Source organism: Elgaria multicarinata, chromosome 12, assembly GCF_023053635.1.
Source record: "Elgaria multicarinata webbii isolate HBS135686 ecotype San Diego chromosome 12, rElgMul1.1.pri, whole genome shotgun sequence".
NCBI classification, from domain to species: Eukaryota; Metazoa; Chordata; class Lepidosauria; order Squamata; family Anguidae; genus Elgaria; species Elgaria multicarinata.
In genome coordinates this window covers 25,369,280-25,394,658 of record NC_086182.1, presented here as the reverse complement: position 1 = coordinate 25,394,658, position 25,379 = coordinate 25,369,280, and the positions used below count along the sequence as shown (strand labels likewise).

The following is a 25,379-nucleotide window of genomic DNA, read 5'->3' as shown; positions in this document are numbered from 1 at the left end:
ACAGCCCGTGCTACTTGTAGCGCAGGCTAGCCCCTCCACACACCCAGATTTTCAGGTAGGTCTAGCAAGGCCCTAAATGTGATAAAAGAATGGATTTATTCCCCACACTTTCAGTGCATTCTTATAAATTGGAGAGGGGGGTATATTCAATATACCACTTTCAACCCAAGATCTAAATTCGGTTTTGGTGAAGCTCGGGGAGACGGGACATTCCAGTGGTGTTCCAGCTGTGTTTCACAGACTGTCAGATGCCTTTCATTCCATCATCCACTCATTGATGGAATTGGATTTTCCAGTTCCCCAAATTTTCACAAATTTGCATTTGCACAAATACGCATTTGCAAAAATTCGCAAATCCATTCAAAATGCATTAATCTGCCCAAAACTGTATAAATCCCACCAAAATGCACAAATCTACCCAAAAATGTACAACCCCCCCAAAAAAGTGTGCGTTCTCATGGTTTAACCAACGGGGGAAATGCACATTTTTGGCTGGTGTCTTTTATTTTGCGTATTTTTCTACGTTTAAATCTGTGTTCAATTCTAGGATGTTTTCTTTCTTTCTTTTTTAAAAAAGGACCACAAATCAGCATAACCCATGTGACTCGGGGAAAGCCTGTCTGCTGTGGAATCCATGGGTCAAATCCATAGAAATCCGAGCTTATTTGATTATGTGGCGGATTCCTCCAACTTCCCTAGGCCTGGGTCCTAAACCAGCTTAAATACATTTCTTTTCCTGGCTGAGCTAGTTGATGGATGGAGCCAGGAATTTCTTAGTGCTTTGTTGTTGTTAATGGGAAATACAGGGTCTTTGAGATTTCTCCAGGCCTTTTGGCCCAGCTACAGCAAAATGCAGAAGAAGAAACCCACTTCTCAGAAGCTTGGACGAGAGATAGAGAGAGAATGAGAGAGAGACTTCATTGACTCCTTTATTTATATATTTTATTCTTTAATTAAAAAATAAAGGTTATCTTGATACATCTCTTTGCAGCCTTTGGGCAAAAATGCACCCTTTAACAAGACTATAGGAAACACGATACTTATCTAAATTTTGGCACACAGGGCTGGAAAATAAATGCAATATTTCTCCTGCAAAAGTTTTCCTCTTCATTCCATGGCTTGCTCTCCCCAGATGGTAAAGATGTCTCAGTGTTCCTAACGTTAACTGCTTAACAAAACGGGAGAAATGGATCCAAATGTGCAAACTCCCAAATGCTCTGATGTTTCTATAGAGTGCTCAATATTTAAAACCTCTTGGAGCCAACTCGGATTTTATGAAGGGATCGAGCCAAATGTCAATTCCTATCTTCCTTTTTGAACTCTGGTTCAAAAGTACTTACTTGTCTTTAGATACCAGGATTGCAACATTTGGGCAAATCCCATTGAACTCAACAGAAATCACTTCTGAGTAAACATGCCTTTGTGCATTTAATTAGTTCCATTAATTTATTTAAAGACATTTTGAGCCGGGTCAGCCCTCTAAATTCTTACCACCTCATTCTGCTGCATAGGTAGACTCAAGATGATTGAGGACTTCAATCTCTACAAATTCCACTATGAATTGCATTTCTTTTCTGCATTGCGCAGACTAATATGGGTATCAGAACTTAGTTGTTCAAGGATTTTCACTCTCTTTGAATGTTCTCAGCACAAATCAATCAAAATATGGTATTAAATGCACATTCTGAGAGAAAACATGTTTTAAAATATGTTTTAAATATGTATTTACATGAAAAATTGCTAATAAATTCAGAAACGGGATGGAACAGACTTATGGCAGAGCAAGTGAAAAAATGACATAGGGCTGGATCCAGAGATAGTCGTGATTACAGTAGACCCAATGAAATCAATGGGACTGAGTCATGACTAAATTAGTTTACCCTATTGATTTCAAAGCGTCTACTCTAAGCATGAAATAGACCGGTTTGCCCTTCCCTAATGTATACTGGGCCCAAGTTGAAAACAGAACAGGTAAAATCCAACATAAGTCTTACATGGAATGGACCCATGGAATTGAATGCGGGTGGAGAGACGACAGTAGGAACTGTGATTTCCTTTTGATTTCCTCCCGTTGGAGAAGGCAGATGAATAGGCAGTAAAAAGGAGGAGAAGGAGGAGGAGCAGGGCTTACTGGCAACTGGTAGTGGACCCCCCAAATGGGTCTGGGCCTTGGCAGGAGCCCAAAAGATGGTAACCCCTGATATTGGCTCTGATCTCTGTGTATGCATCCCTCTGGCACAAAGATCTGCTTCCTCTGCTGCGATGAACAATGAAGCACCAGAGTTTTGGACTGCAGCCACAGTCCGCTGGGCAGCTAAAGCCAGCCCTGCCCACTAGCCTCCACAGCCTTGGTCAGGGCAACTTCCATGATGTCAACTAACCATTCAGGCTGAGTAGCAACACAATCTTCCTGCCATTCTTGCAGTTCCTGAGGGCGCCTTTTCCAAACCCCACAACTCCGAAAGCAATTCTAGTTTTGCAAGGAAGTCTAAAATCTGCTCCATGCTTTCCCCCACCCCCAAACACAGCGCTCTGTTCTTTTTAATGGTACGACACCAACATTTCACTTTTTTGAACAGCCCATTAAAAATGCTTTGCTTTGACCCATACCCAACTAAGCACTGGTTACAGAAGAAAACTATGCCGGTGGGGAGATGCTTTTCCCTGGCAGTGGCTGCTCTGAACCTGTTTCAAAGCTCAGTAAAATATAATCATAATGGCAAGATAATGAAACCGATCTTTCCAGCACGGTCCGGTCACTCTTCCTCACAGCACTGTGGGAAGCGGAGCTCCACGTGCATCTCCAGAGTCTCCGATTTCTAAGCATGGAGGGGAAGTCAGTTCCCAGCATAGCAGTGGAGAAGGTGTACATATGAAATTGGAACGGATGAAACTGTTTACACCGGGTCATAGTTTATATTGGGTCTCCTTAGCCTGCAGTGACCTACCGCATGAGTCGATTTCTTAAGGCACAAAGTGCAAGCGAATCCAGTTTATACATTGTCTTTTTGAGGAGGGGGGAGGTTCTCTCTCTTTCGCATATTCTTAACTTGATATGGTCTCCCCTGGGGCGCTTTCTGCTGTGTCTTTAGGACATTCTTCTGTCTCTGACGAGGTCTCCAATTGCTCCTTGGTCAACTCGCACTCTTCCGTGGCCTGGCCTTCCTCCAGTGCTAGTTTCTGAGTCTGGCTGTTCATCTTCTCTTCTGCTTCTATCTCTTCAGAGGTGGGGATGGAGTTTTTCTTGGGGCGGCCTTTGGGCTTTGTGGGAGCTTCCTGTCCACCTTTCAGGACCTAGAGTGAAAAGACATTTAGCGTTTAGCTCTGTTTTGAAATTCTGTAATTGGCTGCCAGTCCAGGTCCGGGCCCGATTCAAAGTGCTGGTACTAACATTCAAAGCCCTAAACAGCTTGAGGCCAGGTTATTTGAAGGAACACCTCCTCCCATGTGTACCTGCCCAGACCTTAAGATCATCCACAGGGGTCCTTCTCCATGAGCCCCTGCCAAAGGAAGTGAAGCAGGTGGCTACCAGGAGGAGGGCCTTCTCTGCTATGGCACCCCGGCTGTGGAATGAGCATCCCAGAGAGGTTCACCTGGCACCTACACTGTATTCCTTCCATTGCCTGCTGAAGACCTTTTTTATTTTCTCAGTATTTTAACATCTAATTCATGCTTATTTTCATGCACATTTTTCTTAATATACATTGAATTTTTGTATATGGTTTTGCCACATATATACTTCCTTTTGCATGTAATTTTCTCTAACATACACATTTTTGTTCCGTTTTAGGCAGGCCATTAAAGACCGTTTGCTTTTCGTGGTTTTTAAAATGTAGTAACTTTGCATTCTTTTCATCTGCTCTTCTTTCTGCTGTGGGCAACGTTTTTATATTTTTTAAAGTTTTAAGTGTGGCAGGAGCAATCCTATGTCCTATTTTCACATTCTCACCAATGCGAATTTGAGCAAATGTGAATTTGTGCAAATTCAGCAAATAGGAAACCTCCCGATTCTGTCAATGAGTGGAAGACGGAATGAAGGCACCTGATAAACTGTGAAACGTAGATGTACATCTCTACTCAAAGACATAATGACATCAATGCACAAGGCACGGATGCTTAATTATTGCTGTGTGGGCAGGAGTCGCACTGCCTCATCCTTTGGGCTTGACTGGTGACACAAACTTCAAAAGGGCTGGCAATCATTATGCCAGGAAGACTGTAACTGTAAAAAGAGACCTGATCAAAAATGAAACATAGATCAAGCTGTATTAACTGCATTGGCTTAATAATGCTCTGGCCCTGGATTAAAGCTATTCCTTTTTCATTCATGAGTTTTTGTACTTAGAGGTCTGGTTCAGAAGACACTTTAAACAATGTCTTTATCCATGGTTAAAGCCATTTAACCATGGTTAAAAGGCCTGGTTCAGAAGACACTAGCCGTGGTTTAAAGTGTCTTCTGAACCAGGCCTATGAGTTGGATCCAGACTTTCTCATGCTGAGCACAGATCCAATTCAATGAGTTTACTATAAGCTTGGATAAGTCTGGATCCAACCTGGTGAGCCCAATGATCACGGCCCTTACCATTTTCTTCCATTTCATCCTGCGATTCTGGTACCAAGTCTTCACCTGGAGCTGAGTTAAGCCCAGTGACTGGGCAAGATCTAGCCTAGAAAACAAGAGATCTGATTTAATGGCAGGCAGGAAGGCAAGACACACAGTCCACTGCCAAGATCTGATTATATCGCATCCTCCTGAAAGTGAACAAATTGTTCCTACACTGGACGGGAAAATCAAAGAAAGCCAAAATACCAGCTTCTTGTAATTGCCATTTTCTGTTCCTTTCAGAGAAAAGATAAAAATCTGTGACTGGCAAACTGCACAATGTCCACAAAAAGACAAACACACACACACACACACACACACAGAGGAAAGTTAGAGGAATATTTTGCTTCCTCTTTGGTGGAATTAACTAGGGTGACCATATGAAAAAGAGGACAGGGCTCCTGTATCTTTAACAGTTGCATAGAAAAGGGAATTTCAGCAGGTGTCATTTGTATATATGGAGAACCTGATGAAATTCTGTCTTTCTCACAACAGTTAAAGCTGCAGGAGCTATACTAGAGTGACCAGATTTAAAAGAGGGCAGGGCACCTGCAGTTTTAACTGTTGTGATGAATAGGAAATTTTAACAGGTTCCCCATATATACAAATGACACCTGCTGAAATTCCCTTTTCAATACAACTGTTAAAGATACGGGAGCCCTGTCCTCCTTTTCATATGGTCACCCTAAATTAACTGATTCTTAAGTTTAAGAACATCACCAGGCCAGCTTTAGCAGGACCAATTAAGGCACCAATCCAATGCATACTTATTTGGAAGAAAGTCCCATTGATCTCGGTGGGATTTCTGTCTGAGCCAGCATGCATAAGACCATGCTGTTAATTGGGTTTTTAAAGGCTTCCATCCTGCGCAAGGGACTTACATATGAGTAAAGATGCAATAGGTTTGGGCTGCATAGTTTGTACGGGTCTGTGGTTGTGTCACACTTTGTATTATGCATGTTGAAAATGAATGTTAAGATTTTTTGTTACATTAGCAATAACACTCTTAAGGCAACACACCCTGCGAAGGAGAGCCTGGATCCCCCATTATATTTATGGGGAAAATGGCAATCAGCAATGTGTGCACCTTTAAGAGAATTCTAGTTGGCAGGAACTGGGGAAAGAATTCCTCTATCAGCTCTTTCAAGCGAAGTTTCTAGCACATTTCTAGAAATTACAGCTTAAAGTAGGGTGACCCTATCTTTAACAGTTGTATTGAAAAGGAAATTTCAGCAGGTGCCATTTGTATATATGGGGAACCTGGTGAAATTTCCTCTTCATCACAACATTTAAAGCTGCAGGTGCCCTGCCCTCTTTTAAATCTGGTCACTCTAGCTCCTGCAGCTTTAACTGCTGTGATGAAGAGGGAATTTCACCAGGTTCTCCATATATATAAATGACACCTGCTGAAATTTCCTTTTCTATGCAACTATTACAGATACAGGAGCCCTGTCCTCCTTTTCATAGGGTCACCCTAGCTTGAAGTAAAAAAAGGTTTGTTCCCTATGTTAGACACCATATCAAATACATCCACACAGGTAAAATGTTATCTTTGAATCATTTATCAAATCATTTGCTAGGATAAAGGCTCGATATAAAACAATAAATTAAAAAAATGCAGTGCTCAGCTTGTTATGGAAGCTGGGCATCATGGTGAAATTAACTTTATTTATTTAACAATATTTATTAAATGCTTCTATGAAAGACATTTCAAAGAGGTGCACAAAACCAAGCCTTCATACTTAGGTCCATCAGAAAGTGCACATTTTAAACAGCAAAAGCCTATCCGAAAGGGTACATTTTCAACCCCAGAATTGTTCGAGAGATAGGGGAGGGTTTCCCCCAAAACCAAGTATTGTTTTTATGCTGCCAGGCCTTTGATTCAGAGGCCCATTGGTAAAGAATGGAATGAAATAAGAGTCACCTTAGATGAAACTCACCAAACAGTGGGCATTCATGAGAAGCAGTTATCCACCTGGGGAGAGCTCCTACATTTGAGGCATCCTACAAAAGCTTAACAGCTATCCGTAGACCTCTCCTGCACCACAAATATGTCTAATCCCCCTTTAAATCCAACTAAGCTAGTGGTTGTCACCCAGAGTGGTCAAGTGTCCTCTTTTACAGAAGATAGTATTTGAAGAGCTGCCAGGGGACTCCCACCTCCTCTGTTTGAAGGTGTCCTCTGTTTGAATAACTCTCCTGTCTGCCATCACTTTAATGGTGAAGAACCTTTAGAACTGTTGTCCATCAACAGTTAGCACTGGAAAATCAGACTAAACAGGAAAGTACAGAGGTCTCCTAATCAACCTTCTCCATTATGGTGAGATGCACTGCATTTCTATTTAAATAATGTCTGTTTAAATTATAATAAGTTTTTCTAAATTTGCATCTATACGTACAAATTAGCATATGCAAATTTTACAGATTTTTTTCCCCCTTATTCTTTTTTGGCCGTTCATGAATGGCCACCCTACTATTGCTGCCCCTTGTGGCATTGAGGTCTACAAATATGATGTGCTTGTGCAGGGAATCCCCAAAAAATGTGACCATTGCCCAGAAAGCACTGGAGAAAGCACTGGTGGGATGCCAGAAGGCCATATTAAACTGCAGCACTAACTCCAAGGAGGAGAATTGAAGTCTTGAGAGATTGCAGGCTTTCCATTTCAAACCAGGAAAAGAAGTCATGATAACTGCACCCAGAGTTAGCCAGTGCCAAGACATTACCAAGGTTCACACGGGAAACGTGTCTGCTTGGTTTTCTTGCATCAGCTAGCACGTGCCTCATCGCAGCTTGATTACCTGTAACCCTTCTTGCTATTCCTGTTAGAAACAACGAGGGCTGCCTAGGAAACCAAAGCAACAAACAGAAGGGCAAAAAGATGCTAAAGCAGTGCTTGTCAGGCTCAGTCACGTACAATGCCGAGGAATATTAATGCCAGAAAACTCATGCAGTAGCAACCCAAGCGCATGATTGCTGGTGCCACCCAGCCGGTCACATTAGTGCAACATTAGCTACCCAAATGCTTGGACCATCATGATTATATGGCCCCTTTGCTAAAAGGATGCAGAATTCCTACATGCTGATTGGCATGACAAGCATCTGGGAAGCTGACAGCATGAAGCATCCAAATGTGTTTGGGAGCCCTGGTGAGTATCTCGTCCCAATGGTCAGTGCCAAACACTAGAAATGGAACCACCATGTCCCCATGCTTTGGCAAAAGTCTATGAGAAGGAAGATCTAAGTTTTGCAGAACACAAAACAAAAGGAGGGTAGAGAGTGAAACAAGGGGGGAATGGTGAAGGTCTGGTTTTATTAATAACTGCAGGCTAAATTAACAGAAAGCTCCCCTTGATGTATATGACAATCCAATACACAGCAAGCTTTATACCAGGACTTGAGTCCATAGCAGATCTTGGATCTGGAGCCTCTGGGATGCGAGGCAAGTATTTAGCCTGTATTCTACAACCAGGGTCTAACCAAAGCTGGGAACTAGAGAGTGGAAAACTCTGCATATTCTAAGATATTCTGCATAGGCAGGATATAAATTGAATAAATAAATCTTAAGTATAGAATGGAACACGTAACACTAAGCTAGCTTTCCCAAATCTGGTGCTGTCCAGTTGCAGTGGACTGCAATTCCCATAACTCACATGGCACCCATAGGTCTGTCTTCCATCACCTCACTGCTGCTCCCTAAGCATCTGCTGCCAGAGTTGGCACCTCACCTTGCCTAATGGTAAGACCGACCATGGAAAAAAAGGGATTGGAAGCATTGACTTCTGCTTTTAATCTAGTTGAAATACTCCATTATGCTCCAATGGGAGCTCTCCCACCACCAAAGTCATGGGGGAAAGCATTAAAGCCCCCGTACCCATTACACAAGGATTGTGTGATCAAGATTGGGGTCTCCACGCCTGCCATTTACATTTTAAAAGACATTCATGCCATTGCTAACTATGGCCTTAGCTAGACCAGGCTTTATCATGGGGCGAACCCTGGGATCATCCCTGTGTGTCCACATGATGCACAAGGGATCCCGGGATCAGGGAGGGATCATCCCTCCCTTGCCCCGGGATAGAGCCCTCCCTTTTGGGCCCGCTTTTTCCACGGTCCCAGGCTGAGCCCGAGACTGCTGAACATGTGGCCCAATGCCGCGGTTTGACCTGGCTCCTTGTGGAGCCGGGAGCCACACTGCACCCATCTGGGTTAGGGTTAGGGGAGTGGGGAAACTAAATTATTTTTTTTTAAAAAAAACCACTTACCTTCAGCGCGCTGCTTCTCCTTTAAAAAATAAAAAATGGCGGGCGCGACGCCTCTTTTCCTGAGGTCGTTGCGCTTCATGTGTAAACAGAGGAGGGATCTCACATTAAACACAACACGAGATCTTCCCTCCTCTGTCCTGGTTTATAAGGTAGCTAAGGCCTAGGTGAGTGGTGTCGTCTCTACTTTAGCCATTAGACTTTTTTTTCCTGAGCTGTGAAATCAAACAACTGGTTTCCTTCCCCACTGACTCACAGCCAGCATCGATTCCATCTCCATACCAGCCAGTGGAAATATATAGGTCACCCTTTCAAAGGGTATGAGGAAGAAAACAAGTTTATCTCTCTTCCTCCTAAGTATCACTGCACATCAATCCATGCTGGCATTCACATATGTATCAAGCACTCCCATGGCCTGGTATGTATTTTCCACTGACATGATCTATTCATGTCGCCTTTGATTCTAAGGCAAGGGAGCTTTGAAATCCGATCTGATCACGTGGCTGAGCACTCCACGGAGGGCAAACTCATCTTCACATGCTAAGAAGCCATCACGGTACTCTCAGCACCTGAACAGCTGTGAGGAACATAACAAGCAACGGTTCGCTTGCGCCTGGGGGGAGATTGCGCCCACCCATCCCAGCTCAAGGAACACTTTTGTCCTGGCCTAAATCCCACAAGGAGGGGGTGGGGAGTCCATTTGACAAATGATGACATGATGAGGTCAAAGCATTGGCTGCTCTTAGAAGATCTAAGAAACTATTTCGTGGGCGAGCATCTGTTTGCTTATCCTTTTCTCCAGTGCACGAAACACTGAAATTGTTTTTGCCGTTATTCATATGCAAATAGGTGTTTCTTACTGACATACGGACTTAAATTAATTATATCTTCTATACAAGCTAGAACAACAAAGAGTCTGGCAGCCTGTAAAATGACGCGTTGTTGTTTTTGCTGCAATGGACTCACACAGCTACCCTCTGGAAAGTCATGCAAGCTGGAAAGATGAAACGGGATTTTTTTAATAGATTGTTTTGAAATCGTAACTGCAGAAAATATGGTTGTGTGTGTGTTTTTTAAAACAAACAAACCAAAGTTTTAAAGTTCTAAGCAGGATAATAATAATAAAAAGACATATCTCTTCCATTTTACTTGTTCACTGCTGGTTGTTCACCAAACCTCACTGTCTGTATGGGTGTATGCGGGCAGGGATAATAGGTAAGTTGGTTTTCATACCAAAATAATAATAATAATGGAGGTATTTGTGGACATTTTGATGGATAATCATGAAACATTCATGCTGGTAAATTTTACTACTGCAGAATACGAAAGTATAAAGGCGGGGCTTGTTTGCTGTTGTTTTAGCAAAGGGAACCATTTTGAAGGGGGTCTTACACACTCATTGATCTTCCGATCCACTCTTCCAAAGCATACAGTAACAGCAAGGTTAGTGGTAGTTAAAAATGCAGTGAGACCTTCTGGAAATACAGTTATTGCATTATAAGAAGGCGTCCGTATTCAAAGCTTGGACTACCATTCCCATGCGGTGATTTGCGTAAAATGTGCATGTGCTAATTTGTATGTATTTATGCAAATTTAGAAACAATTCTTATAATTTAAATAGAAATACAGTACATCTCACCATAGTGTGGAAGACTTTAACCAGGAGAGTTGTGAGCCTGCCTGCTGCCCAGGAGCTAACTTGAGTAACAGTTCTTTAAGGTTCTTTATCTTAAGACACTACGGCTCTTCAAAGAGAGGATAGCCCTCTGTAAAAGAGGAGACATGGCCACCCTACGGAGACCTGCCATCCTGTGCCATGTTGCCCTTCTTCATCCCCCTCAAGGGGCTTCCTTGGCCATCCCCTCAAACCAGTTGGGCAGGCCTTACCATCCACATCTCCTCAACTAACCTGTCTGGCGTGGATAGGTATTTCTGCTTTTGGAATTTCTTCTCCAGCCCCATAAGCTGCAGTTCTGTGAAGATGGTCCGGCTGCGGCGAGGCTTTTTCAAGCGAGGGGTGGGCTGCTCCGTCTCCGATTCGCTGCTCCCGTGGGTTTCGCTGGCCTGCGTCTCTGAACAGGTGCTTCCCGAGGGTGTGTGTGGTGAGAGAACCCGAGAGGTGCTTGCGGTGGGGATGAAGTGGGAGACTGCAGAGGGCTGCCTGGTGATGACAGAGATGAGCGGATAGGCCCTCAGAGAAGGGGAGCCTGCGAAACAAGAATCAGAGAAGGAAAGCAATTACCCCACTTGATAAACAGCTTTGCCAGATGTTTCATAGTTAAGGTTCGAAACCTTGATTCAATGGAACATAGAAAGCTGCAAACCTTCGGACCATCTAGCCTAGGGTGACCATATGAAAAGGAGGACACAACTCCTATGTCTTTAACAGTTGCATAGAAAAGGGAATTTCAGCAGGTGTCAATTGTAGAAATGCAACACCTGGTGAAATTCCCTCTTCATCACAACGATTAAAGCTGCAGGAGCTATACGAGAGTGAGCAGATACAAAAGAGAGCAGGGCTCCTGCAGCTTTAACTGCTGTGATGGAGAGGGAATTTCACCAGGTGCTGCATGCATACAAATTACTTCTGCTGAAATTCCCTTTTCAATACAATTGCTAAAGATACAGGAGCCCTGTCCTCCTTTTCATATGGTCACCCTAGCCCAATATTCTAGATATTGACTGACAATATCTCTCCAGGGTTTCAACAGGATTCTATTCCCACTCTACCTAGAGATGCTGGGAATTGAACCTGAGACCTTCTGCATGCAAAGCATGTGCTCTACTGTTCAGCCACAGCCCTTCTCTAATGGCAACAGAAAGGTGGCACACTGAGTTAATGGCCTAAACATACGTTCTATGATCTGCCCCTTTGCAGCTGGATACCCTTGGGCACATCACTTACTCAGATTTTCACCTTCATTTCTTTGTTAATTTGCACTAGAATCATAGAATCATAGAATAGTAGAATTGGAAGGGGCCTACAAGGCCATCGAGTCCAACCCCCTGCTCAATGCAGGAATCCACCCTAAAGCATCCCTGACAGATGGTTGTCCAGCTGCCTCTTGAAGGCCTCTAGTATGGGAGAGCCCACAACTTCCCTAGGTAACTGGTTCCATTGTCATACTGCTCTAACAGTCAGGAAGTTTTTCCTGATGTCCAGCCGAAATCTGGCTTCCTGTCACTTGAGCCTGTTATTCCGTGTTCTGCACTCTGGGATGAGCGAGAAGAGATTCTGGTCCTCCTCTGTATGACAACCTTTCAAGTCCTTAAAGAGTCCTTTCAAGTCCTTAAACTATAAAGCCCTGGGGGTACAGAACATGTTTGCTATGCGTGTGTACAATGCACAGGAACAAGAGGCCCTTGCGCAGCCCTAGGACCTGATCCAACCTCCACAGCTGACACAAAGCAGCCAGTAATGGTTGTTTATTGGCCAGTCCCAGTTCGGTTTTTGGCAATGGGTTACCGGGTCAGAGGGTGCGACTTCTGTTCTGTCAGGTTTGAGGACTGTTACATCTCATTTTTTTAAAAAAATGAAACAAAGCAATGGTTGATCTGTTGGGACATGCATCGATCAACAATATATTGCACAGAAATTTACTTTTGCACACATCAACATGTCAGAATTCATGTCACTGAAGCAGAAAAGTGGTCTATCTAGCCCAATAAGTTTGACTCTGGCTGACAGTGGCTCCCTATGACAAGGGTGGGCAACACACAGCCCTTGTTACCCACTGCTGCAGTACACAATGCCTCCTTAATTTCAGTCAAAATCTTTCCGAGTTCTGATCCTCATAACTGGAGATGTGAGGGTCTGAATCTGGCGAATTTATGAATGAAGAGCACATACTCTATCGCTCAGCTAAAGGCCCTCCCTTAACACCAGGTCTGATGTATTCATTTTATTTATTTATACAAAGTCGTTGTACCTTGCCTTCCTATTTAAAATGCCCAGTATTAAAATCGATTAATTACAGTGAATAAAGTAAACAAAAGGGGGGAAAAGTTGCTTGCAGCAAAATTAAAACCATTCCACTGAGCTCAAATTTTGCCACCATTGTAGGACATATTTCTGAGTAAATGTGCCAGGATTTATTTATGTATTTATTATTGCATTTATATCCTGCCTTTTTTCCTGCAAGGAACCCAAGACAGCGTACATAATTCTCCTCCTCCTCTCCACTTTATCCTCACAACAACAACCCTGTGAGGTGGGTTGGGCTGAGAGTCTGTGACTGGCCCAAAGGCACCCAGTGGGTTTCCATGGCCGAGTGGGGACTAGAACCCAGATCTCCCGACTCCCAGTCCAACACTCTAACCCAACACCACACTGACTCTGCACTGCACATTTGGAACTTGTGAATATTTTCTTTTTGAGATATGTTAGCAAACAAACAAAAATCATAAATCTTAGCATCAAATTTGAAGATCAGAATATTATGTTGCCAAATACAATGCTTGTGTATTTCTTCTTCTTTTGGGGATGGGTGTCACCTGGAAACTCCCAAAATCTAGCAACACCAATTATTGGAAACATTGATAAGTCCGGACGGGGGTGGGTGGGAAGAGTTTGGATTGGGAAAATATACACACCAAGGTGTGTGTTTTTGCAAGCCATTTTCAAATTAGCAGAATTGGTTTTCTCCCTAAGTTTGTTTCAGTTTGAGATATATAAAACTTGTATTTGCATTACAGCATCTTGGAAGAGAATACTCAATGACTTTGCACATAGGTTCCATAATGCCTGCCTTCAGATACCTGTCCTTGGTAAACCACTGCCACTGCTTTATTGCTATAACTTCACCTGTTAGGAAAATGTTGGAATCATAGAACAGTAGAGTTGGAAGGGGCCTCTAAGGCTATCGAGTCCAACCCCCTGCTCAATGCAGGAATCCACCCTAAAGCATCCCTGACTGATGGTTGTCCAGCTGCCTCTTGAAGGCCTCTAGTGTGGGAGAGCCCACAACCTCTCTAGGTAACTGGTTCCATTGTCATACTGCTCTAACAGTCAGGAAGTTTTTCTTGATGTCCAGCCAGCATCCAGAGTGGCGTGAAAGATGAAAATGAATGGTCTCCTGCCAAGGCTCATAAACCAGGCAGTTGCCCACTACTGATGCCTCCTTTTTGCTGTTGCTTCCTGTTCTCCAAGTGTATGAGCAGTGAGAGCAAGGAATACAGCAGCTGCAGCAACAACAGGAATACAATGTAAAGGGGCAGAGAAAAGCCTACAGTTGTAGTGTTCTCTTTGTGTGCCTTTCGCTCTGTTTGTGCCTGTGGCTGTGTGCATGTTAGGGTTTGGATGGATTTGTCTTTTTCTAGTCCACGTCAATTTCACATTTATTCATTCATAAGACCGTTCCCTCCTATTTCCACATCAGTTTGTCCTTTTTTCAAACAATTACGTTCGTGTTCTTTTGTATGCATTTTTCACAACGTACACATTTGTGTGCATTTCATCTGAAAAAACGCATTTTTGTGCACATTTTATCCTAACCGCATGCATTTGCATTGCATTCGGTTACTTTTTTAGCTTAAATTCAGAGAGGTGAGGAAACCGAAGAATAACTGTGTACTGATCCATGTGTTAGACAGGGCAGAATGAATCATATTGGTTTGCTTAAAGATGTGGACCGAATAAAGCCCTCAAGCATCCCTTGTGTGCGTATACACAGAGGCACCAACAAACCTGCTACCTGATACCTCCTGTATCTTTCAAGCAAGGCACCAAAGAAACCACAAAAACAGTTAAAATGCAATAAATCAGCAAAGCTCAGAAAACACTGAGGAGGTTTTGATGATTGAAACCTTTGGAGGGAAGCGTTTTTACAAGGGACCGCCTTCCAAGATGCTGAGCAAAGGATATTCTGTATCAAGAGCAATCGGGGTTAATACAGTATTTGTTTTCCTCCTTGGGTGGGGTGCAGGGGAGCAGCAGGCATGAAGGGCTCTAATATAATATAGGAGAGCCAGAACAACTCAAGGAAACAGGAATGGTGAAGCATTCATCATGCCATTAGGAAATACCAAAACTTAATGGGATCAGCATGTTATAATTGTATACGTGGGACAGAGAGAGTTTAGACAGAACCTGCACTGTTGCCAGTGTTTAGACCATGAAAGGATGAGATTATGGCTCCTGCCTCTGTTCCATGAACTCCTCACTACACTCACAAAAGTCAGTACATGAAAATCAGGAGAGAGATTAATATATTTGCATTGATAGTCACCAAATTCCTAAATGTGTGGTGAAATCAAACCATTGCTAAGCTTTAACACTATATTATGGGTATAATAGCATTTCCATACATGATCCTCTTCCTTGAATGTGGGTTAATTAAAAAGTTTTGACAAACCCAAGCTGTCAGATAGCTCAGATCTAAAGTGGCTCAAGGTCTATTTGCAACACTTTAGATCTGAGCTATCTAGCAGCTTATGGTTTTTTTGGCTACTATTGTGACCAATATGCAAATAAGCTGCTACTGTTTTTATGTTGCTGATGTTATTGTTCATGCCATGGCAAGAAATGCCATGGGTTAAGTTATTTAGTGTGTAAAAATGTAGATTCTTTTATTTTCTATTGCTGATCTCCTGCTTGCCTCTAAGATTAAAAGCAATGAGTAGGAGCCAATGTTTTTATTCAGTCAGTGGCTTGGTTCGCATGATTGCAACCCCTCAACATGGGATCTCCACTCAGAACCACCCTGCTAGTGATTTGCAATCCCTTTCTCTTCTGCAGCCTCCCAGCCACCTATCCCCCTCTATTTTGGAGGATTCCCCCCTGGAGGGATGTAGGGGAATCCAGGGGGGAATCAGCAAAGATCGTGTGCTCCCCCCTTCAGCCAGCAGAACAACTCCATTGGATCAAAAGCCTTCTGCTGGCAAGAGGGGACCTTCAAGTCATGGGAGGCTTTTCCTGGACCCAACTCCTGGATCTAAGATATGTTTTAAACATCTCATCATTCCTGTGATCATTTACATTCCCTTTGCTTCATTCGTCTGTCTCTATATCCTTTTTGAGGCTGGTTGACCAACTCTGTAAATAGCAGTTACTTAGTAGATGATATTAACCATATTGATTATAGCCTTTCCCCCCTTATTTTAAAAGATTGGTCCCTTCTTCTTTGCTTTAGAAATATCCAGGATTCTAATCGTCAGAGTTGCATTTGCACTCATCAGGTTCTGCTCATTTTCTGAGGTCTAAATGCCCTTGAAGGCTGGATCCAGACATCAATTCCAAAACACACTCTTAAATTCTAGACAGACCCATTTTTGCTGGAATTGAAGCAACAACAATAAAAAAAAATTAATATTGACGAGCAATTTAAAATAGGCATAACACAGCTCTGCCTAGTTAGTGCTGTTGAGGCTTGTTCGAGGTCTGAAAAGTAGCGAAGGGAATCCTTCTCAGTGAACTTCTATCAATGTACTGTTCTTGCTGCTGATAAGAATCTGCCATTCAGTGTATGGATTGTATGTTTTCAGACACTCGGACAATGGTGATCATGACTTCAGCTGCTCTTGCTTCAAAGTCATCCTCCACTTAAGCCAAGGGTGAGCAACTTTGGGATGTCCAGGGACCACTTTTGCCCCCCAGTCCACCCTTATGCAGGCCAGGGGGCACCCTGAATATTTTTAACTTAAAAAAAAAAAACACCAGAGAAAAAATGGCATCCATTGTATTATGAAATGCCCAAAGGGTCTAATTTCGTTTACTTGCAAACAAGCTGAACTTGACCCTTTGGGCGCTCTGTAGTGGTATGGATGCATCAATGATGTGCTGTGTGAAGAAGTATTTCCTTTTATCAGTCCTGGATCTCCCACCAGTCAGCTTCATGAGATTATGAGAGAGGGAGAAAAAAAGTCTCCCTGTCCCATTTCTCCACACCATGCATAATTTGTAGCACCTTTTCTCTAAAAGCTAAATAGTCCCAGATGTTGTAACCTTTCCTCATAGGGGAGGTGCTCCAGCCCATTGATCATTTTAGTAGCGCTGCTACCTGCAGTATTAGAGGCACTATGTAAACCAGTTGCTGGGGAACTTGGGAAGACTACATTAACATTTCTTCAGATCTCTGTTCTACCGGCTGAGCTGTCAAAGTTCAAAGCAATTCACAATTTCAGAATAAAGAATACACTAATTAACAGCACAATATAAATATCACTAAATAAAGCAGCCACAAATTAAAACCACAGAAGATGATCCAAGTGAGCCAAATGTCTGTCAGAAGGGAGAACATAAGAAGAACCATCCTAGATCAGTCTATGAGCTTCATCACACCAGCGTTATACCGTGCAATCACTGCAAACTGGGTGCAAAGGACTCCAAAGTTTTCAAGCTTATAATCTGCTTTTACTATGAAGGACTCCAATGCATCCTGGAGGGAATCTACACGGCGTACTGAAGGCGCACGCAAGCGCCTTTAGTGCGCCCTGAAAATGCCTGTGTAGATCCTGCCTTCCGAGGCGCAGGAAGAGGTGGAGGAGGAGGAGGCTGGGGAACCGGCCGCGTCCTTGCCGCCGCCGCCGCCTCCCCGCCGGCCTCCTGCTACCGGGGTAACAGCCACCCAAGTCGGAGAGCTCAGATGGCTCTTACCCCGGCAGCAGGAGGCTGGCGGGGAGGCGGCGGCGGCGGCAAGGACGTGGCCGGTTCCCCAGCCTCCGCCGCCTCCGCCTCGGAAGGCAGGATCTACACAGACGTTTTCGAGGCGCACTAAAGGCGCTTGCGTGCGCCTTCAGTACGCTGTGTAGATTCCCCCTTGCTTTAATTGTGCTTCTTAGCCAAAAGAAGTACCTTATTTTGTACCCCTCTAAGAGCAAATCTTTTGTTGTTCTTCGAGCGGCCACTGGAGGCGCAGGAGGATGATTGGATATTTTTAAACTGCAAATTAAACAAATGCTTATATCTGTGTAAGTTTTAAAGATAAAGACATCAACATCGGCACAGTAATAGGTATTAAGGAGAGCTTTCAGCATACCAGATTTGAATCAGATTGGGTCATCTGTTGATTTTTTAAAATGATTTTTTACATTCCCCCTGCCCTTAAACCCTTTTCCTGGTATTTATTTATTACATTTTTATACCGCCCAATAGCCGAAGCTCTTATAAAAGCTATTGGGCTTTTATACCGCCCAATAGCCGAAGGTATGCAGAGGATCTTAGGAGTGCTGCCACCTGGGCTGTGATTTAGCTAACAACAACAACAACTTTACACTATGGGGATAATTCGAGGGAAACGGGTACGTGGGATGAAGCTCTTTGGACCCATCTAGTCCAGCACTCTGTTCACACAGTGGTCAACCAGCAGTTGACTGGGAACCAATAAGCAGGACACAGTTGCAACAGCACCTTCCTACCCATGTTCCCCAGCAACTGGTGTATATAGGCTTATTGCCTCTGATATTGGAGGAAGCACATAGTCATCAAGACTAGTAGCGATTGATAGCCTTCTCCTCAGGAATTTATCTAACCCCCGTTGAAAGCTATTCAAAATGGTGGCCATCACTACATCTTGTCATAGTGAGTTTCATAGATTAACTATGCACGGTGTAAAGAAGTACTTTTATCTGTCCTGAATCTCCCAGCAGTCAGCTTCATGGGAAATCTCTCAGGAGGTTTTGATTAAACTCCTCAATACTACTGGACATGACATAATATATATACAGCCTCCTACAAGATCACATTTCAGAAGCTTTAATTAAGATTAAAATCTTCAAACAAATCCCTTTTCTCTGTGCTGCCACGCTTTCCAGCTCCTCATTCCTTCTAGCTCAACATGGACGTACACTGCAGATGTTATAACAAATGGAAAGCAGAGACGCGGAGTATAAAAATGATGAGGGAAGCGCTAATTAATTGCACTGTCTGAACACCAGAAACGGCAGGACATTTCTCCCTCCCAGGCAAAAAGCTCAGCTAAGTCTGCTTTGGAATCAATAAAAGAAAAAGGAAGGGAAGATTTATGGATCAGCACCTTGTTGGCACGTCAGCTCTGCTCGGAGGCAGAAATGAGATCTTTGCTGAGAACATTGTGCAGTGCGGAAGGTAAATATGACAAGAAAACGCATGAACCTGTGACACCAGAAGGTCTATAAATCTGCAGGCTTGGGGGCATCAAAACAAAAGGGAAACCAAAAACAACTTATTCTATTCCTAGCTTGAGTTGTAATAGAGTTGGAGGTCAAAGCTCTGGGAAATGGACATCAAAGCCCTGGAAAATGCAGGGGCAGTGTCAATAATAATAATAATAATAATAATAATAATAATAATAATAATAATTTATATCCTGCCTTTTTTCCTCCAAGGAACCCAAGGCAGTATACATAATCTTCCTCTTCCGCATTTTAACTTCACAACAACAACCCTGTGAGGTAGGTTGGGCTGAGAGTCTGTAACTGGCCCAAAGTCACCCAGTGGGTTTCCGTGGCTGAGAGGGGATCTCCTGGCTCCCAGTCTAACACTTTGGCCATTACAAACGGGCCTCTGCAAGCAAGAGTGCCTTCAAAAAGGCATCTCCTGCTGATGTTAGTAATGAAAGGAGCAATCCTATGGCCACTAGACTGTGTAAATGGCCATAGGATTTATTTATTTTTAGTTTCTAGGAACCGAGGTCAGAGCCAGCTCTCCAGCCTTGGTTCCCAGAACCCCTCTCTCCCTTCTCCTCCCCCTAGTAGTCAGCGCTGTTCTCTCTTCATTGGGTTATTTTTCGCTCTTGGGAATGTAGCACAGAGAGGGTAGAAGGGGCCATGCCCAGGGCGGAAGGTGAGGAGATCATGAAAGCTCCTTTACACAGCTTCCTATGTGCTGAGTGGCCTCCCCCTCCCTCTTGGAAGCCCCTTGTCTAGATGCTGGAAATCAAGAATCTAGCAAAAATTGTAGGGCAGATGGAGCACAGAGGAGAGGATCCCATCTGTGTTCCATCCACCCTGCACTGGACAGCCGTTAGTCTCCAAAGTTGGATGCTTACAACTATTCTGATAAGAATAGTTCATACCTAAGCAGGTTCATACCGGGATAGGCAGTCCCTCAGATAGCCAGGCACTAAGCCCATTTAGAGCTTTAAAGGTTAAAACCAACACATTGAATTGGGCTGGAAAACATTTGGAGAACTTTCAGTGCAGATCTTTCAGTATTGGCATGATATGACTGTGATACTGCACAATGGCGAGCAGCCAAGCTGCTGCATTTTGCACCAATGAAACCTTCCAGACACTCTTTAAGGGCAGCCCCCAATACACCGCACATTGCAGTAGTCTCACCATGAAGTAACCAAGGCATGGATAACTGTTACCAGATCAGATCAACTCAGAAATGGTTGCAGCTGGCAAACCAGAGGAAGTTGTGCAAAAGCTCCCCTTGGTATTGTTACCACCTGGGAATTCAAGGGCAGAATCCAAGGATTCCCTGTGAAGTCAGGATCATTCGTTGGAGGTGACCTCATTCAGAGGTGACCTCATTCAGAGGTGACCTCCAAAGACCACATCTAGACTTTAGATCATTTAATCGTTCCCATTAATGGATTTGATCCAAGAGCAGATTACGATAAATGGTTGACGTGTTATATTTGCTATGGGGATTAGTACCCACATAGAGAGTTTTATTACATACACACCCTGGCTATATCGTGTATTACAGCTCACATAACCATCATATCCTGAATTTCCTCGCCCATAATCCACATCAATATAGCATCTCCGATGGAGATGGGTGGAATTCATTCTATCATTGCCCTGACTTAGACACTAAGGTATAACAAGATAATTGGAGGAGGTATATTAAATGATGACAAATTGCAACATTGTATCCTTCACCTCCTAAAAGCTTCTGCTCAGGCTTCCTTCTCCAGGGTCTTCTGTTACATTCCCCTCTTTACTTTTTCTTTTCCAATTGATACTCAACATTCCAAAGCTACTGAGCATGCTCAGTCTCCATTAGGCTGGGAAGGAGGGTTGGGGGGAGGTTGTTCCCTTACTGTGCATACTGATACCTTTTGTTTCTTAATGATCTTCCTTTGGCCTCACTGCTGATTGCTAGTATATGGAGCCAAAACAGGGCATTTGATAATTAAAATAAGTATCCTGGCAGAACCCATCAATGCTTCTCAAATGTGGACTTCCTACCCTCCAACTACCCTTCATTTCTGGTCCAGTTCCTAGAAAATCTCTGCCACTGTTGGGTTCCTTTTGAAATGTTCAACTCACTCAAAAAGCAAAGATAGCCATATTAGCTACAAGAAAAATTCCATACGATAAATATTAAACTAATCCATATTTGGATAATTCATTTAATAAGCCAATTCAAATGTCACAAAATACCATGCAAGCTTTCAAGTTGCCCAGAATTCAACATTAAATAAGATGGCAAACAAAGCAAAGATGCACGTGTAAAGTACTGGCTGTGCAAAGTACGAGATGGTTTCAAGTTACACCTGGATAAGTTGAGTGGTGTACAAATGCGCATAACACTAACCCATGGTATGGGTTGTTAATTCTGGGTTGTCATGATGTATGAACTCAGATATGCTAACAAACCAAAGTACCATGAACAACCCAGAAAGAGAAGCCATTAATTGTTGTTGGTTTGTGAAGTCTGGATTGTTTAAACCAATGGTTATTGTTATATATGAACCCAGAACCATGAATTGTCCATGGCTTGTTTTGCCAGGCTACAGACTCAGCAGGCAAATGGTTTAAAAAAATCAGCAGCTGTACATGCCAGTACTACACCACTGCAAAGGCATTTGGGATACAGGCAGAGAACGCGTGAAGGAGGGGGGAAACAAGCAACCTGAGGTTTGAGAAAACAAACTATGATTTGTTTGATAATTGAATAAAACAAAAAAGACAGGATTCCCAATTAGAATTCAACAAAACATATAAGGTGCAAGAAACCTTACAGAACTGCAATTAACCTATATAGTATGAAAAGAGTAAAATTTCTAATAATTTGAAGACATGTAAATAAGCCATTAAGGCGCACACATTTATACACACCAAATTGCAGAGGAAATCAATAACTCCAATCCATATATCCATATTGGAAATCAATAATTCCAATCCATATCAACCATATCAGTTAATTACAAAGAAAGTCAATAGCCCCAATACATATACATGATCTCAGCCATCTCAGTCAAAGGAACCACACTGTAATACTGTTTCATCTAGAAACAGTTTTCCTCTTGAACCATATAGGCCAATTTTCTTAATTGTTATCTATAACACACTGTGAAATGTATATAACAAGAAAAAAAATCCACTTCCTCAGTATTGTACATTTTCAGGGGTGTGTTGGTCAATTAAATAAGACCCCAAAGCCAAGTACATTATAAATGCTGAGCTGATTAATTCATCTAGAGAAAAACTCGATATACAGAACTTTAATAGTCCAAGTAGGCTCTGATAATTATTATAATTACACTTAACAATGATGGGTGCACTTTTTTGTTTTCAAATTGCTTGGGGGATAATTAACCAAGCAGGGAGAGGCAGAGGTTCTGTGTACATTTTCTGTGTACATTTTCACCAAACCTCTATTCCACTCCCTAGTCTTCAAAACACATGAGACCCATTATTCGGAAACCTTGTTTGGCTTGGCTCCATTGCTATGAGTGGTAGCAGAGCTCAGCCTTATTAGCAGCCTATCAACTCAACATTGCAGCATAATTTGGGCATAATAATAGTAATTAATAACTTTGATTGCACTTAAAGCTCCCATGCCTGAAGGCCTTTGGAGGTTACAGCAAAAACTAATCAGGAGGATAATTAACACAGTTACTTACGACGGCACTTTTTATACTGCAACTTGTATTTTCAAGGTAAATGTGCTGATAGTATCTAATTAGCTCGCCAAAATGGGACGACCTGTAACTTTTGGAAACGCAAAACAGTTTAATAAAGACAGACCTTGGGGCTAGCCCCTCATTGTAATTGCAGAAGTAATGTTCTGCCCCTGCTTATCATACACTATTCAAACTCCATTCCATTAGAGGATTCACTGTTCATGGTAGCGATGGAAGAACCAACCATTTTCAAGTCCACCTAAATTTTCCCAAAATTACTTCAACGCTAATTTAATCTCATTCTTCTTTTCATTTCACCCTGTTCGAAGAGGGGGAATGTGTGTTTTTATTATTATTATTGTTGTTATTATTATTATTATTATTTCTCTGTGCGATTCACAAAAACTACAAAACAAAATAAGAATATAAAAACTTTAACATACAAAATTTAAAAACAATTAAAAACAGCTTAAGAACAATGACAATAAGATACCTGGACCTGATAAAACAACGAACATTTAAATTTCATCATACAACATCAGATGCCTGGAAGCAAAGGGAAGCCTTAACCCAGATCTACACCAAGCAGAATATAACACTTTGAAAATGGTTTGAAAACTGCATTTGGAGTGTGTTCTGGGCCTAACCAGTTGTCACTACTGTTATAAACCATTATAAAGCAGTCGTGTAGATCCTGCCCTGGTGCAAAAAAAGTTGACAAAGTTGGTGCCAGGCAACCTGCATGGGGAAAGTGTTCCACATTTTTGGGTCTATCACCAAGAAGACTCTCTCTCTCTCTCTCTCTCTCTCTCTCTGCCATCGTCAGAGCTTCCCTTAGATGATGAGCATAGTATATGGGTAGATTCATGTTGGTCCTAATGAAATTTTCATGACTGTGTTTATGGGATTGTTTCAAATAGGACTGTAAAAAACTCTCAAGGCCAGCACCCAGCATCCCGGGGCAGCTGCCAGTGCCCCAATGCCCAAGCACAGCCTGCTGCAAGCCCTGCCCATCCACCCACCCACTCTGTGTGCAGCTGGGCCTGGGAGCTATCGGCCATTTTAAAATTCCCACAATGCCCCAGAGCATCACTACATCAAACACTCCAGGCACTGCAGGAAATTTACAACAACAACAACAGTTTATTGCGGTCAATAGACCATTCCAGCAGATAAAAATTTTACATACAGCAAACTGAACATACCATTAACTATTAACTATTAAAAGTCAAGCGATCATAGAAGATCTAAAAGAAATGGCCAGGTTCAAAAACTTGGCCACTTGCTCAGTGGTTGATTTGTCTATATTACAAAGTAAAAGAGACGTTAAGAATTCAGTTGGGTGACCAGGATAAAATTGTAAAATAGGGTTTAGAAGATCATTTCTAGCCCCTAGATAAAATCTGCAAAACAGTAAAACATGAGATACAGTTTCCACTTCACTATTGTTGCAGGGGCAGCATCTGTTGAGCACTGGAATTTTATTAAATCTGCCCTCCAAAAGTTTGGAGGGAAGAACATTAAGTCTGGCTAATGAGAATGCTCTCCTGTATTTAGGAATAGACAACCAGCGTAGATAAGGCATCCCATCTTTACAAAAGGAGGCTGGTAGTCCTAGGGACAGGGGGGAGCATGGGCCCCGTGCAGCACTCTGAAGGACTTGCATATCTATATCAAGCAGTCTCTGTTTCACTACTGATTTGGCACTAGCTAAATCCCTTGATAGTAGCTTTTGGGGGGATAGGCCTACTGACTTGATTTTACTAGTCATGGCCTTTGCCCAAGGGGATTCAAAATGGTCTAACAGAATCTTAGATACTAGAGAATTAGATGGAGGTGCCATGTTACAGCGAAGCCAAAAATGGATTGCAGGAAATTTAAAGATGGCGGGCAGACCCCTTCAAACCAGAAGCCAGCCCTGGTTATGTTGTTTTCCCTTTCCCAGCTGCAATTCAGTTTACAAAAAGCGCTATGTATTTAAAGTAAACATAGGAAGCTGCTTTATGCTGAGTCAAACCACTGCTCCATCTAGCAAAGTACTGTCAATACTGACTGGCAGCAATGGCTCTTTAAGGTTCAGGCAAGATTCTTTCCCAGCCCTATGTAGAAATGCTGGGAATTGAACCTGCAACCTTCTGTGTGCAAAGCAGCTGCTCTTACCACTGAGCTACCGCCCCTCCATTCTGGTTATGATATCAAATGGAAATGAGTTGGTGTAATACGTCTACGTCATTAGAGATAGTGCTGATCACTTTCCACTCACCCCCACCGTCCCCAATTTTGCTGACGTTCAAACTTGATCCATCAACAATGAAGACAGACAGAAGAATATCTGGAAAGTTTTGTCAGATTAAATAGGAGCCCTACAAGCGAAGAAGAAGAAGAAGAAGAAGAAGAAGAAGAAGAAGAAGAAGAAGAAGAAGAAGAAGAAGAAGAAGAAGAAGAGAGCAATAGGTTACGCCTGAAATCCTAAACATGCAGAAGAACATCACACTGCAAATCTATCTCTGTATTCTTAGAGGTGCATTATTAATAATTAGTACATGTGTTTGTGGGAATGCATGCCTAAATATAAATCAATCAGTCGTTGGCTTCCTGCTCTGTTAATTACCGCAACAGCCATAAGCAAACATGAATTCTGGACTGCTGACTCACAGTGTACACAAAAGAAGCTTCAAGTTTCACAAGCCCACCCTTCTGCCTGGTGCCAAAAAACCTCTTGTTGAAAGTGCCACCAC

General features: G+C 42.7%; 1 protein-coding gene across 1 annotated transcript in view; it reads right to left on the bottom strand.

The window, feature by feature from the left end:
• Nucleotides 1-2,801: 2,801 nt before the first annotated feature.
• BARX2 (BARX homeobox 2) overlaps nucleotides 2,802-25,379 on the bottom strand; it is a 45,110-nt gene continuing 22,532 nt past the window's right edge. Inside the window, exons 2-4 of the mRNA XM_063139078.1 lie at nucleotides 10,773-11,070; nucleotides 4,583-4,667; nucleotides 2,802-3,294 (exon numbers count right to left, since the gene is read on the bottom strand). Coding sequence (XP_062995148.1) covers nucleotides 3,046-3,294; nucleotides 4,583-4,667; nucleotides 10,773-11,070 — 632 coding nt within the window. The 3' untranslated portion in view covers nucleotides 2,802-3,045. The remainder of the gene's footprint in view (nucleotides 3,295-4,582; nucleotides 4,668-10,772; nucleotides 11,071-25,379) is intronic.